We start from the raw sequence: 11,278 nt of genomic DNA, 5'->3' as shown, positions 1-11,278 counted from the left end.
AATAAAGTGTGTTCAGTCGGGTGGAAAAGGACGGCAAGGTAGTGGTATTTTTAGCGGTTCTCACCGTAATTCTAAGGCGAGGAAGTGTGTCTGTCCGTCAGGTGGAGAGGACAGCGAGGTTGTTGTTTTTAGCGGTTCCTACCGTAATTCTAAGCCGAAAAAGTCTGCCTGCCAGTTGGCTACAGAGCTCCGCGTGAGCACGGGCTTTTATGACAATATAGCCAGCATCTAACGTTAGCTACTCCGCTGTGCTGTGGAGTAATGTCTGGCTATGTGAGACAAGCGCCTAGCAACATTCTTGTGGTTGCTGCGGTCTCAGACTGGCAACCAACGTGAACTTCGAGTCTGGGGAGGAGGGGGGCCGAGGAGACGACTCTCTCCAGTATTTTACTTTTCCCCAATCTCTCTCTACTGTTTTTTACAAGTTAGTGACATTCGCATAAACAACATGTTGTACAGATAAGTGATAACAAAAGGAGCACTCTCCAGTATTTTGAATTTGTACTGCAGTAACTATTTTAAACACTAGCTGTCAGTATTACATATTGCACCTTTAAACGGCCAAAAAAAAGCTTTAAAAGAATCAATAATAAATAATAATAAAAGCATAATCTGGAAAATCTGGTCAGTCTCCGAGATCAGGAGCGTCTCACAGTCTGGAATGAATAATTGGGTTTATAAATGGAGTTTAGCTGATGGAGGAACAGAAATGTAAAGAAAATGTCAGGAGTGACAGAAGTGGTTACGCTAGATTAGAGCTGTAATCGGGCCTTAGAAGTTCGGCCCGAAAAGGACCGAGCCCGACAGAATTAGGCCCGAGCCCGACAAGTATATTTTGATTGACAGCTTTTTAAAAGCCCAAACCCGTTTACAGCCCGACTGTACAACAGGCCGTCTACACACGCACACGCACCACTGGGCAGAAAAGGGAGAGAAAGAAAAAAGAGACTGCACCGCACGCACACAGCCTTTCGTCTTTCGTCAAGAATGAGTAATTTATAATTTTTTGTTAACATAATTTATTCATGACTAACGTAGGCTATAGGCCACTTGGACGTTGGAACAAAAAAATAAAATAAGTCTTCCAGAGGCCAGCCTCTGTTTCACCTCCTCAGCATCCATTTACACGTTAATCGAAACGCATCACCTGACCGCTCATTTACCACGCAGCCCGGAGCCCGAGCCCGAGCCCAGACCGTGTAAAATGATAGAAATTAGAAGTCCCATCGGGTTCGGGCAAAGAGCTTCAGCTCTACGCTAGATCATCCCCAGCTGTTTCTTCAGCCTCCTCAGCTGCTCCATGCTGATGTTGTTTCCTCCGCACACCACGACGACCACGGGGCCCAGACACGGCGCCATTTCCCCCTCCGCCTGCAGACGTCGGATGACGCCGCTGTACACGGCGGCCAGAGCCGCACCGCACGCCGGCTCCACCAGAACCTTCTCATCGTCTGAGGGAAGAAAACAGGATGGAGGTCAGTCTCACTGCGGACGCTTGGCTTTTTACATCTGCTCTATGGATGCAACTAGGGTTGCAAAATTCCGGGAATTTTCAAAGTTGGAAACTTTCCATGGGAATAAACGGGAATTAATGGGAATAAACTGGATATTTTTAATATTGCTTGTTATAATACTGTTAGTCTATAACAGGGAACTTAAATGTAGTTGGAAAAAAAACATCTTGCAGCATAATCTTGGTTAAAACAACCTGATTTAATGCAACTTCAGTTGAATGTCCTCCCTATATTTGTCGCACGCACGCAGTAATCAGCATAGGCTACTACATACTGGCCAACATTTAGTTTTTAAAATACGGGAGGTTTTATTTTTTTTTATTTTTTTTTTTGGTGGGGGGGGGGTAAGACATATATATATATATATATATATATATATATATATATATATATATATATATATATATATATATATATACTAACCATAGTAAATCAAAATTGCAATGTTTCCAAAATTCCCCAGCTAAACTTTCCATGGAAAGAAAATCCAGTTTATTCCCATTAATTCCCGTTACTTTCTGTTAATTCAAAGTATCCGGAAAGTTTCCGAAAATTTCCTTTGCAACCCTAGCTGCAACTAATGATCATTTTTTATTATGGATGAATAGATTAGTTGTTAGTAGGGCTTTGTTAGGGTTAGATGCCTTGAAGTCGATGGTTAGGGGGTTAGGGTTAGGTGCCTTGAAGTCGCCACTGGGGGCTTAAAACACCATCGAGTACGTATTTCCTGCCACCACTAGGGGGCGCTAGTTTGTGAAACGCTCCTGTGGGTCGGATTAGAGGGAAGGAACAAACGACTGATAACCTCGTATAGTTTGGAGGACTCGTTTTCTCCACATCTCAAAGATATCGTTTACTGTCACAGCAGAGTGAGGAAACTAGACAATATTTACATTAAAAAAAAAAAATTCTCCACAAAAAATGACTCAAACCAATTAATCGATTGTGAAAACAGTTGGCGATTCATTTAATTTAGCAGTTGACTCTTTGCCGCTCTGATGTGTTGAGCTGCAGGTTGCACTCACCTACGAAGCGTTCGACGGCTTGAACGGCCTGCTGGTCTGTGACGACTTCAGAGAAAACCGTGTGCTCGCCCACCAGTTTAAACGTCTGTGCAGAGACCCGCGTCAGGCCCAGCGTGGTCGCCACACTGGAGAAGACAAAGAGAAAGGTCAGTCTTTGACTAAAGTCAGATTTAGGGACCTGCGGAGGCTCCACACAGAGCTTTAGCCTACGTAAGTGGCCTGAAGTTTATACTTGGTGTGCGTTGGTATGTGTGTCGATCTCTATAAGAGAATAGCAGGGCCGGTGTGTGTGTGTGTGTGTGTGTGTGTGTGTGTGTGTGCGTGTGTGTGTTTGCATCTGTGTGTGTGTGCGTGTGTGTGTTTGCATCTGTGTGTGTGTGTGTGTGTGTGTGTGTGTGTGTTTTTGCATGTGTTTGCATGTGCGTGTGTGTGTGTGTGTGTGTGTTTGCATGTGCGTGTGTGTGTGTCTGTGTGTGTGTCTGTGTGTTATGTGTGAGTATATAGTGTACAGTGTATATCGCACAGTACACAGCTAGCAGTAGGCTAACGTTAGCTGCTGTCGAGTATAGTGTTAACTAGCTAGCGGTAGGCTAACGTTAGCTGCTGTCGAGTATAGTGTTAACTAGCTAGCGGTAGGCTAACGTTAGCTGCTGTCGAGTATAGTGTTAACTAGCTAGCGGTAGGCTAACGTTAGCAGCTGTCGAGTATAGTGTTAACTAGCTAGCGGTAGGCTAACGTTAGCTGCTGTCGAGGATAGTGTTAACTATCGTCACATGCAGCGGTGTTTGTGTTTCCTGTAATGTCTGTTTCAGAGCATCAGAGAGAAGAGCAGACATATCAGTGGCACCAGATTTTCGTCTGTATGCAAACGTCAATATGGAATGGATTAATCTGCGTTAATTTTTTTTACGCGTTATTTTTTCTGAGATTAATTAATCAAAATGAACGCATTATTTTGAGAGCCCTAATATATATATATATATATATATATATATATATATATATATATATGAGTCATATTTCACATTTTATCTGTAAGCACACTGTGTTTTCACATTCATGTTCTTACAAGAAGTTTGTTGTTAAAACTTACTACGTAATATCTAATACTGACACACACTTAGAGAAATGTGGATTAATGTGTGTTGTCCTTATAAATAAAATAATTTAAACTATGTGAGAATGATGTAATTATCTGATCGTATCACCTGGTGATTTCCGGTAACGTGACCAGCTCCCTGGCCTTCATGGCTGCGTTGAGGCTGTGTGCTCCCAGGGTTTCCATGGCGACGACGGGCACGTCAGCCCAGTGGGCTCTTCGCAGCCCCTCCACCACCCCGTTCAGCAGCCCTCCGCCCCCCACCGACAGCACCACCGCTCCGGGCTTCTCCGTCAGCTCCTTCTCCAGCTCCGCCACCAGAGACGTGTGGCCCTCCCTGCGCACACACACACACACACACACACACAAACACGCATGCACACACACACATGCACGCACGCACACACACACACACACACACACACACACACACACACACACACACAGAAACGCATACACACACACACACACACACACACACAAACACGCATGCACACAGACAAATAGACAGACAGACAGACACACACACACACACACACACAACAACAACACACCAGCCTTAAAAATTGGATTTGATTTTTTGAAGAGGAGACATTGCAGGTGAGAAGCGAAAATTACTTTACGTTAGTAAAATAAAGTTTTATTTCCACTAGTCTACGGAAGATTAAAAACGCAAAATCTCTAAATGCATTGCATGTAGTAATTTCTGTCCTTCTTTCTTGAATGCAAGTGCGCTGTAAAATGCTTGTCATATCACGAGACACCTGTGATATCAGTATTTTTATTGTCTGTGACGTAGTATGTGAATGAATTATTGGGCCTCAAAGTTAGACACACTTTTTCTTTTAAAGGGCGTGCGCCCGTGAGCACCCACGGAAGAAAACATAAACCGGCGCCTATGCTCCTCATGACAGATGTGACAGATTTCTGCACAGTACATGTTAATCTACATGCTTCCCAACCCCTGGAAGACAGACGGACTGAGATTGTCTCACCAGATGAGCGGATCGTCGAAGGGAGAGATGAATATCCAGCTGGGGTTGTTTGCTACGAGCTGCTGTCCGTATTCAATGCTTTCATTCAGAGCCTAAAAGAGACAGAAAGACACAGCTTCAGTCTCAGTCTGTTCTGAATGTCAGTATGGGATGAAGAAAAACAAGAACATAATAATACAAGTGTACAAAATGAAACTAGAATCCACCTTTACTTACTTTTTTCCCTATGTATGCTTAAAAATGTGGACTCTTTTAAAATGTGGACTCCTTTAAAAATCAGTTAAAGACTTTTAAAACAGGCTTAGGGTTGAGCTGTTGGCACTTTATTCTTCATTGAAATTTATTGAAAAACATTCTGGTACAGGATATAAAATCCTCTATTCCAGACTCAAGCAACATAAAACAAATATATATATATATATATATGTATATGTATATATATATATATATATATATATATATATATATATATATATATATATATATATTCACATTTTAACATGTTGTTTTCATAAAACACATTCATTTCATGATTGAAATTTCTACCAATTCATAAATAAGTTACATAAATTACTGACAAGCTTTATAATTATACATTACACCTTTTGACAGGCAAAATGCATCCAACCTATTCTTAAAGGAATTAATTGAAGGGGAACGCACAACTTCTTCTGGAAGCTCGTTCCATGATTTTACCGCACGGATTTTACCACATGGAGTGTGAAAAAAGTTCTTTCTCTTTTCAGACAGGCATGTTCTAGAGCAGGGGTCACCAACACGGTGCCCGCGGGCACCAGGTAGCCCCCAAGGACCACATGAGTAGCCCTCAGGCCTGTTCTAAAAATGAAAATTGAATATTGATATTATCTGTTTCCCACCTTGATAAGTCATTGTTGATATTTATTGTGAGAAATCATTAACGTGATCAGTGTCTTCACATAGATGAGTATCATTAATCATTAATAATCATATATAACTAAACGCAAACTGAGCAAATTGGTTATTTCAGAAGAGCGTATCAAACTGGTAGCCCTTCGTATGACTCAGTCCCCATGAAGTAGCTCTCAGTTTCTAAAAGGTTGGTGACCCATGTTCTAGGGTAAAGTTTTAAAGAATTCCCTCGTGTCTCGTACCTATTGCTCCAAAACTGAAAGATAGGCTCAAACGTTACATCATATATTTCATTGTATAAGCTTATACACCTGGATCATATCACCTCTGTATCTCCTGTACACAAGAGTCGGTAAACTTAATGTTCTCAATCTATCTTCATAAGACATATTTTTCATTCCTGGAATTAATTTAGTAGCTCTTCTCTGGACCTTATGTTTTACTTTGTAACGTCCTGTATTTCAATGATTATTGGTTAATTTCATTGCAGCGAATACTTATATCGTAGAACTTCCTGTTTTCTTATGTGTGTGTTGTATATTGTATTGTTCGTACTGACCATATATATAAAGTGTATGAAGTGTAAGACCAGATGAATTTCTCCTTGCAGGATAATAAGGTTTACTTGTCTTGTATTGTATGAGTGAATCTCTGTGGAAAGACGTAACATGAGACTGTTGAGTTTGACCGACCTTGCCGTGGATGATGACAGTGGCGCCCTCGTCCTTCAGCCGCTCCACCGTCGGGCTCGGTGTAACACTTGGAACAACAATGGTTGCAGGAACCCCGAGCTGACGGGCAGAATAAGCTGCTGCCATGCCAGCGTTTCCTCCTGTTGGGAATAATAGACAGCTTTTTGTCTTAACTGTTGTGTGCAGCCTTTAAAGACTGAACTGAGCATGTTGTGCTGACAGTGTTTGGCTGTTATGACCCTGTAAGTCCTTTTTTTCTGGGAAAAGATGGCCCAAAACATACTTTTTATAAGCGTGGTTACCATAAAGTATCTCGAGAGCACGATATACTCTCTGGTGCTCACGCAAAAACGTTACTCGTGAGCACGAAATACTTTCACATGCTTACAAGAAACCAATCTGAGTAGGAGTCCAAATCTTCCTGAAAACGCAACGAAATGTACCTGACAGTGTCATCAACAAACTTAAAGATGATGAGGTAACTGTTAACTGATTTCAAGCTCTGAATGACGTTAGCAGTACTTATTTAGCATCCTTTTGCAAGCCTTAGATCGGGTTCTAGTGAGCATCAGATACTTTCTCATACGCATAAAAAAATAAATAAATTCCACATGTCCCTCAAGGCCCGCAGACCAAATCCAGCCCCTCCCAGATTCTGATCCGGCCCACATATAAATTTAGGTTCACAATACATTTTGGCCCACCTAGATTTTGTCACTTTTTCCCGACGTTTTTGCCACTTTTGCCGAAGTTTTTTGGCGCTTTTTTTCCATGATGGCTGAGGAACTTCTTGCTGACTTTTTTAGGACTTTATGTCGACCAAACTGTGAGTGAGAAGACTATATCAGACATGCAATAATACAGTCAAAGATATTTGACTTTTTTGATTAAATAAAAGCATGTCAATAAACTCTACACGTCTGGGCCTGGATGTGATTCTTATTTTCCAGTCTGGCCCATAATGAAACTGAGTTTGACACCCTAGCTTTAGGGGATCCGTACCCAAAATACAATTTCTGCCTACATCACTGGTTGGGACCAAAAAGAAATTTACATAGTCAAATACGCAGAGGCGATGAACGACTCTTGCATTGATTTTTCTTTGTGCTTACCTGAACAGCAGACAAAGCGCTCACATCCTCGCTCTGCCCACTACGAGACAAAACAAGACACGGGACAGTCAGAAACCTGAACGTTTTCAGGGTAAAAATAAGTTAGCAGATTGTTAGCAGATGTTTAAACTGTTCCATACTGGTTCATCTCACACCACAGGACAGTAGAGCTGCAAAGATGAATCGATTAGTTGTCAACTATTAAATTAATCGCCAACTATTTTGATAATTGATTAATCAGGTTGAGTCATATTTTTATGAAAAAACAGTCAAACTTCTCTGTTTCCAGCTTGTTAAATGTGAATATCTTCTAGTTTCTTCTCTCCTCTGTGACAGTAAACTGAATATCTTTGAGTTGTGGACAAAACAAGACATTTGAAGACGTCATCTTGGGCTTTTTGGGAAACACTGATCCACATTTTTTGCCAGGTCGTTTGCTCCCCCCCTCTAATACGACCCACAGGAGCATTTCATAAACTAGCGCCCCCTAGTGGTGGCAGGAAATACGTCCTCATATCTAAACCAGAGAAGGTAACGGTTGCGGTTTTAAAGACGTGGTTAACGTTGTGAAACGGTCCCACTTTGGTTAGGTTTAGACACCAAAACTACCACGTTAAGTAGATAAAAAGATGGAGGTTTGGGTTCAAATCAGACGTGACTTCACTTCCTGTTGGTTACCACGTGACGCAGAACGTGACGTAGCTCCGTTTGTTCCGTAAAGTTAAAAAAATTCTGTTTCCTTTTCTTTTCTAACGGGACATGACCCCCGGTCTCCTGGGGGAAAGTCCTGTATTTGTTTGACCCATCCCTCCCCCCCCAACCTGCCTCCTTACCAGGACGCAAATTTACGAATCCTACTATGGCCACGTCAAGACCCGCCCTTCAATAGCATTCACACACTACTATTGGCCAGGCGTCCATGCTTACATGTACAGGTCCTATCCCCTGACCAATTGGCTATCCTAACCTTAACCACTCGAGGTCAATGCCTAACCCCAACCAATGGAGCTGCTATTGAAGGGCAGGTCTTGGCGTAGCCATAGTAGGAAAATAAATTTGCTACCAGGACATTTGGCGCTCCTATACTTCCTCGCCTTACTTCCTGCTATGCTCCCATCAGAACTACTACTGCCACTAGAGGGCGCCGCCACTAGAAACCTAAATATAGGTCAGAATGAGGCTTGAACAATCGACTCATGGGAGCGTTTATTCGGGGGAGGACCGCCTCACAAAACAAGACATTTGAGAACGTCATCTTGAGCATTTTTCACAATGTTCTGACATCTTATAGACCAAACAACTAATCCGTTAATCCAGAAATTAATCCTCAGATTGATCAACAATTAAATAATCGATGGCTGCAACTCTACAGGGGAGAATGACTTACCGTTCTGCAGAGGTGTCCGATGCCCCGGATCTTAAAGGATCCTGTGGGCTGAGATGAATCCAGTTTGAGGTACACGGACGTCCCGGCTACTTTGGTCAGGGCCAGGCTCTGTCTCAGAGGAGTGGCCACATGGAGCTGCTGCTGGGTCTTCATCTCACTGTGGGACACACCAGCAGAGAAATGCTTTCTCACAGAGCCGGAATCGGGCCAAAAATGGTGCCGGTACCCATAATTTAGCAGCTGCATCGCATGTGCCTTGGACATATTTAAATTCACACATATATCTTGTAGGGGTAACCCTGAAAAAGGGATAGACCGATTATCGACCCTGGCCAATCTCTTGTATTGTCCATATTTAACGCTGGTCTCTAGACTTTCTCCTTGCACTATTGGACTTATTTGCACTACCAACATGACACACACTCTCATAGAGCACCTTACCATACATACTGAATCACAGGGTCAGTCCCTGCCCTCTCACTGCAAGCGTCTCATGCTTATACATCCCTTAGTACATTCATGTGGGTGGATTTATTTTATTTAGCATCTTTTCTTTTATTGTCCATATTATTCATGTGGATTTGTTATTTTATCATCCTGTTTATGATGTATGTGTATGTTGTGTGTGATGTCTTTGAGATACTGGGACCTTGAATTTCCCCTTGGGGATCAATAAATTATCTATCTATCTATCTATCTATCTATCTATCTATCTGTCTGTCTGTCTGTCTGTCTGTCTGTCTGTCTGTCTGTTCTACCTCAGAAATTTGGGTTTCTCTCAACTAAATTGTCAAAGAAATAACGTGGATGGTTCTGTACAACGTTCTTCACATGTATGAATAAACGATCAGTTCATTACTTCCATTGAATTTGGGTGTTTTATTCAATTTTATAGCATTTAAAGAAGAAAATTAATAAAAGAACGTTGAAAAAAGTGACAAAAAAGTAGAAAAAAACCCCAAAAATGTCAAAAAGCGCAGAAAAAAACAACAAAGACATCATAAAAAATTATAAAGAACATCGGGAAAAGTGAGAAAAAATTCGTAAAAAGTAACAAAAACGCGTAAAAGTGTCATACAGTTTTAATGTTAAATATTGACCCAGAAACTAAAAAGTTGCATGGTCGATGGGAAGACAGCACACACAAGGTTAAAACAAAGTTTTGTGTTGGAGTTTGTAGCTTTCCAAAATCTTAAATCTGACTTAAAGATTTTAATTTTCACTCTAAATGCATATTGCTTCCAAATATCATATTATATATTATACATATATTGGTTTTACTAACTACTGATAATCTGTATCGGTTGATCCCTTCCCTTAGTAGTCGACACTGAGATCTAAGGAGCCTGATTCGACTGCCGATCTCACAGTGGAAACGCCTGAAAATGTGGTGACTGAACAAAGGATCCTTCCATTGGGCCAGAATGAGGGTGCACGATGTAAATATTCGTGGCTCAGCCCAGACCATGGAGGATCTGGGGGCATGAGATTTTTTTTCCCCATTCACGACAGCTATTTGCACTATTTTTCATGACATTTGATAATAGAATGCCTAAAAATCTGTATATCATTTGGGAAAAACATAACAGTTTCCGAGGAAATACTGATTCGATTAACACAAAGTGTGTGTGTCAGTGAAGGGGAGACTCGTGGGTACCCACAGAATACGTTTTCATTCAGATAGCTGGAGGTCAGAGGTCAACAGACCCCTTTGAATATGTCATGCCGGTTTTTTTATAGCCTAACATTGGAGCATTATTTAGCCACCTTCCCGACAAGCTAGCAAGACATATTTGGAACCAAATGGATTCCTTAGATGTCTAGTTCATATGATACCAATATCGTCTGTCTAGATTTAAAACAGAGCCCGCTACAGCCTCTGAAAGACAAAAAAAGTAAGCCTCAAAGATTCAGGGCTTTTGAGAGAACAGTTGGGGCTTTGGAGTCCCCCCCTGCCGCTCCGCCCCTGCTCAAGAGACAAATCCCCAAATCATTCAAAAAAATCAATTTTCTCATTCAACAAAACCAACTTACCAGTGTTCAGATGGATGGCAGGGTAACAAGCTGTGCTGGAAATCACTGATCCTAAACTTACTTCCTCCCTTCACTCTGCATCTTCAGTGCATAAATACACTCTGGTGCTGTGGGCTCGGCCACTCGCGGACCAATCAGAGCGAGGCATTCTGTCACAGGACCCTCCCACTGACCGGGAGTGCAGACCTTATAGTCTACGGTTCAGGCTGAGGATGATGAATCATTCTTATACTCAACAACCGTTGTCTGGGAAGTATCCCGGTCTGATGTAAGCAGGCTCAACTGGTTTAAACAAGAAGGACTAAATGAGAAAAACAACCGAGTAGGACTTTCCACCGTGTGCTGTCATGATAAAGAGCAGTGGTGTAGTCTAATGTATTTTAGCGAGTACACTGTAGGCCTACTATATAAATATCAGACTGGACATATCATAGTGGGTGGTCTGGGTGTCCTCCCCCAGGGAAATTTTAAGCGTCACAGACTTAATTTCGTGCAGTCTGATAGACTTTTTTTGCACCAATTTACGGTG

At 41.8% G+C, this 11,278-nt stretch overlaps 1 protein-coding gene across 1 annotated transcript; it reads right to left on the bottom strand.

The window, feature by feature from the left end:
• Positions 1-213: 213 nt before the first annotated feature.
• On the bottom strand, positions 214-10,995 carry LOC116054482 (L-serine dehydratase/L-threonine deaminase). Its single transcript, XM_031306056.2, has 9 exons — positions 10,750-10,995; positions 8,716-8,872; positions 7,329-7,368; positions 6,217-6,356; positions 4,634-4,725; positions 3,748-3,975; positions 2,540-2,664; positions 1,257-1,451; positions 214-747 (listed from the first exon to the last, which is right to left on the bottom strand). Exons 2-8 carry the CDS (start codon positions 8,866-8,868, stop codon positions 1,258-1,260), a joined length of 972 nt encoding a protein of 323 aa, XP_031161916.1. The 5' UTR covers positions 8,869-8,872; positions 10,750-10,995; the 3' UTR covers positions 214-747; position 1,257.
• Between the last annotated feature and the right edge of the window lie 283 nt (positions 10,996-11,278).

The sequence above is a fragment of the Sander lucioperca genome, chromosome 2, assembly GCF_008315115.2.
Source record: "Sander lucioperca isolate FBNREF2018 chromosome 2, SLUC_FBN_1.2, whole genome shotgun sequence".
In the NCBI taxonomy this organism is placed as follows: domain Eukaryota; kingdom Metazoa; phylum Chordata; class Actinopteri; order Perciformes; family Percidae; genus Sander; species Sander lucioperca.
Note: the sequence above shows the minus strand (reverse complement) of the source record. Positions and strands in the feature narration are given on the sequence as shown.

Bases quoted from the DNA above. Each gene is read 5' to 3' on its own strand.
- LOC116054482 (XM_031306056.2), bottom strand. From the start codon at position 8,868: ATGAAGACCCAGCAGCAGCTCCATGTGGCCACTCCTCTGAGACAGAGC. The intron at 7,369-8,715 runs GTAAGTCATTCT...TTTGTCTCGTAG, and splicing joins TCGGACACCTCTGCAGAACG to TGGGCAGAGCGAGGATGTGA. The intron at 4,726-6,216 runs GTCGGTCAAACT...TGTCTCTTTTAG, and splicing joins CTGTCATCATCCACGGCAAG to GCTCTGAATGAAAGCATTGA.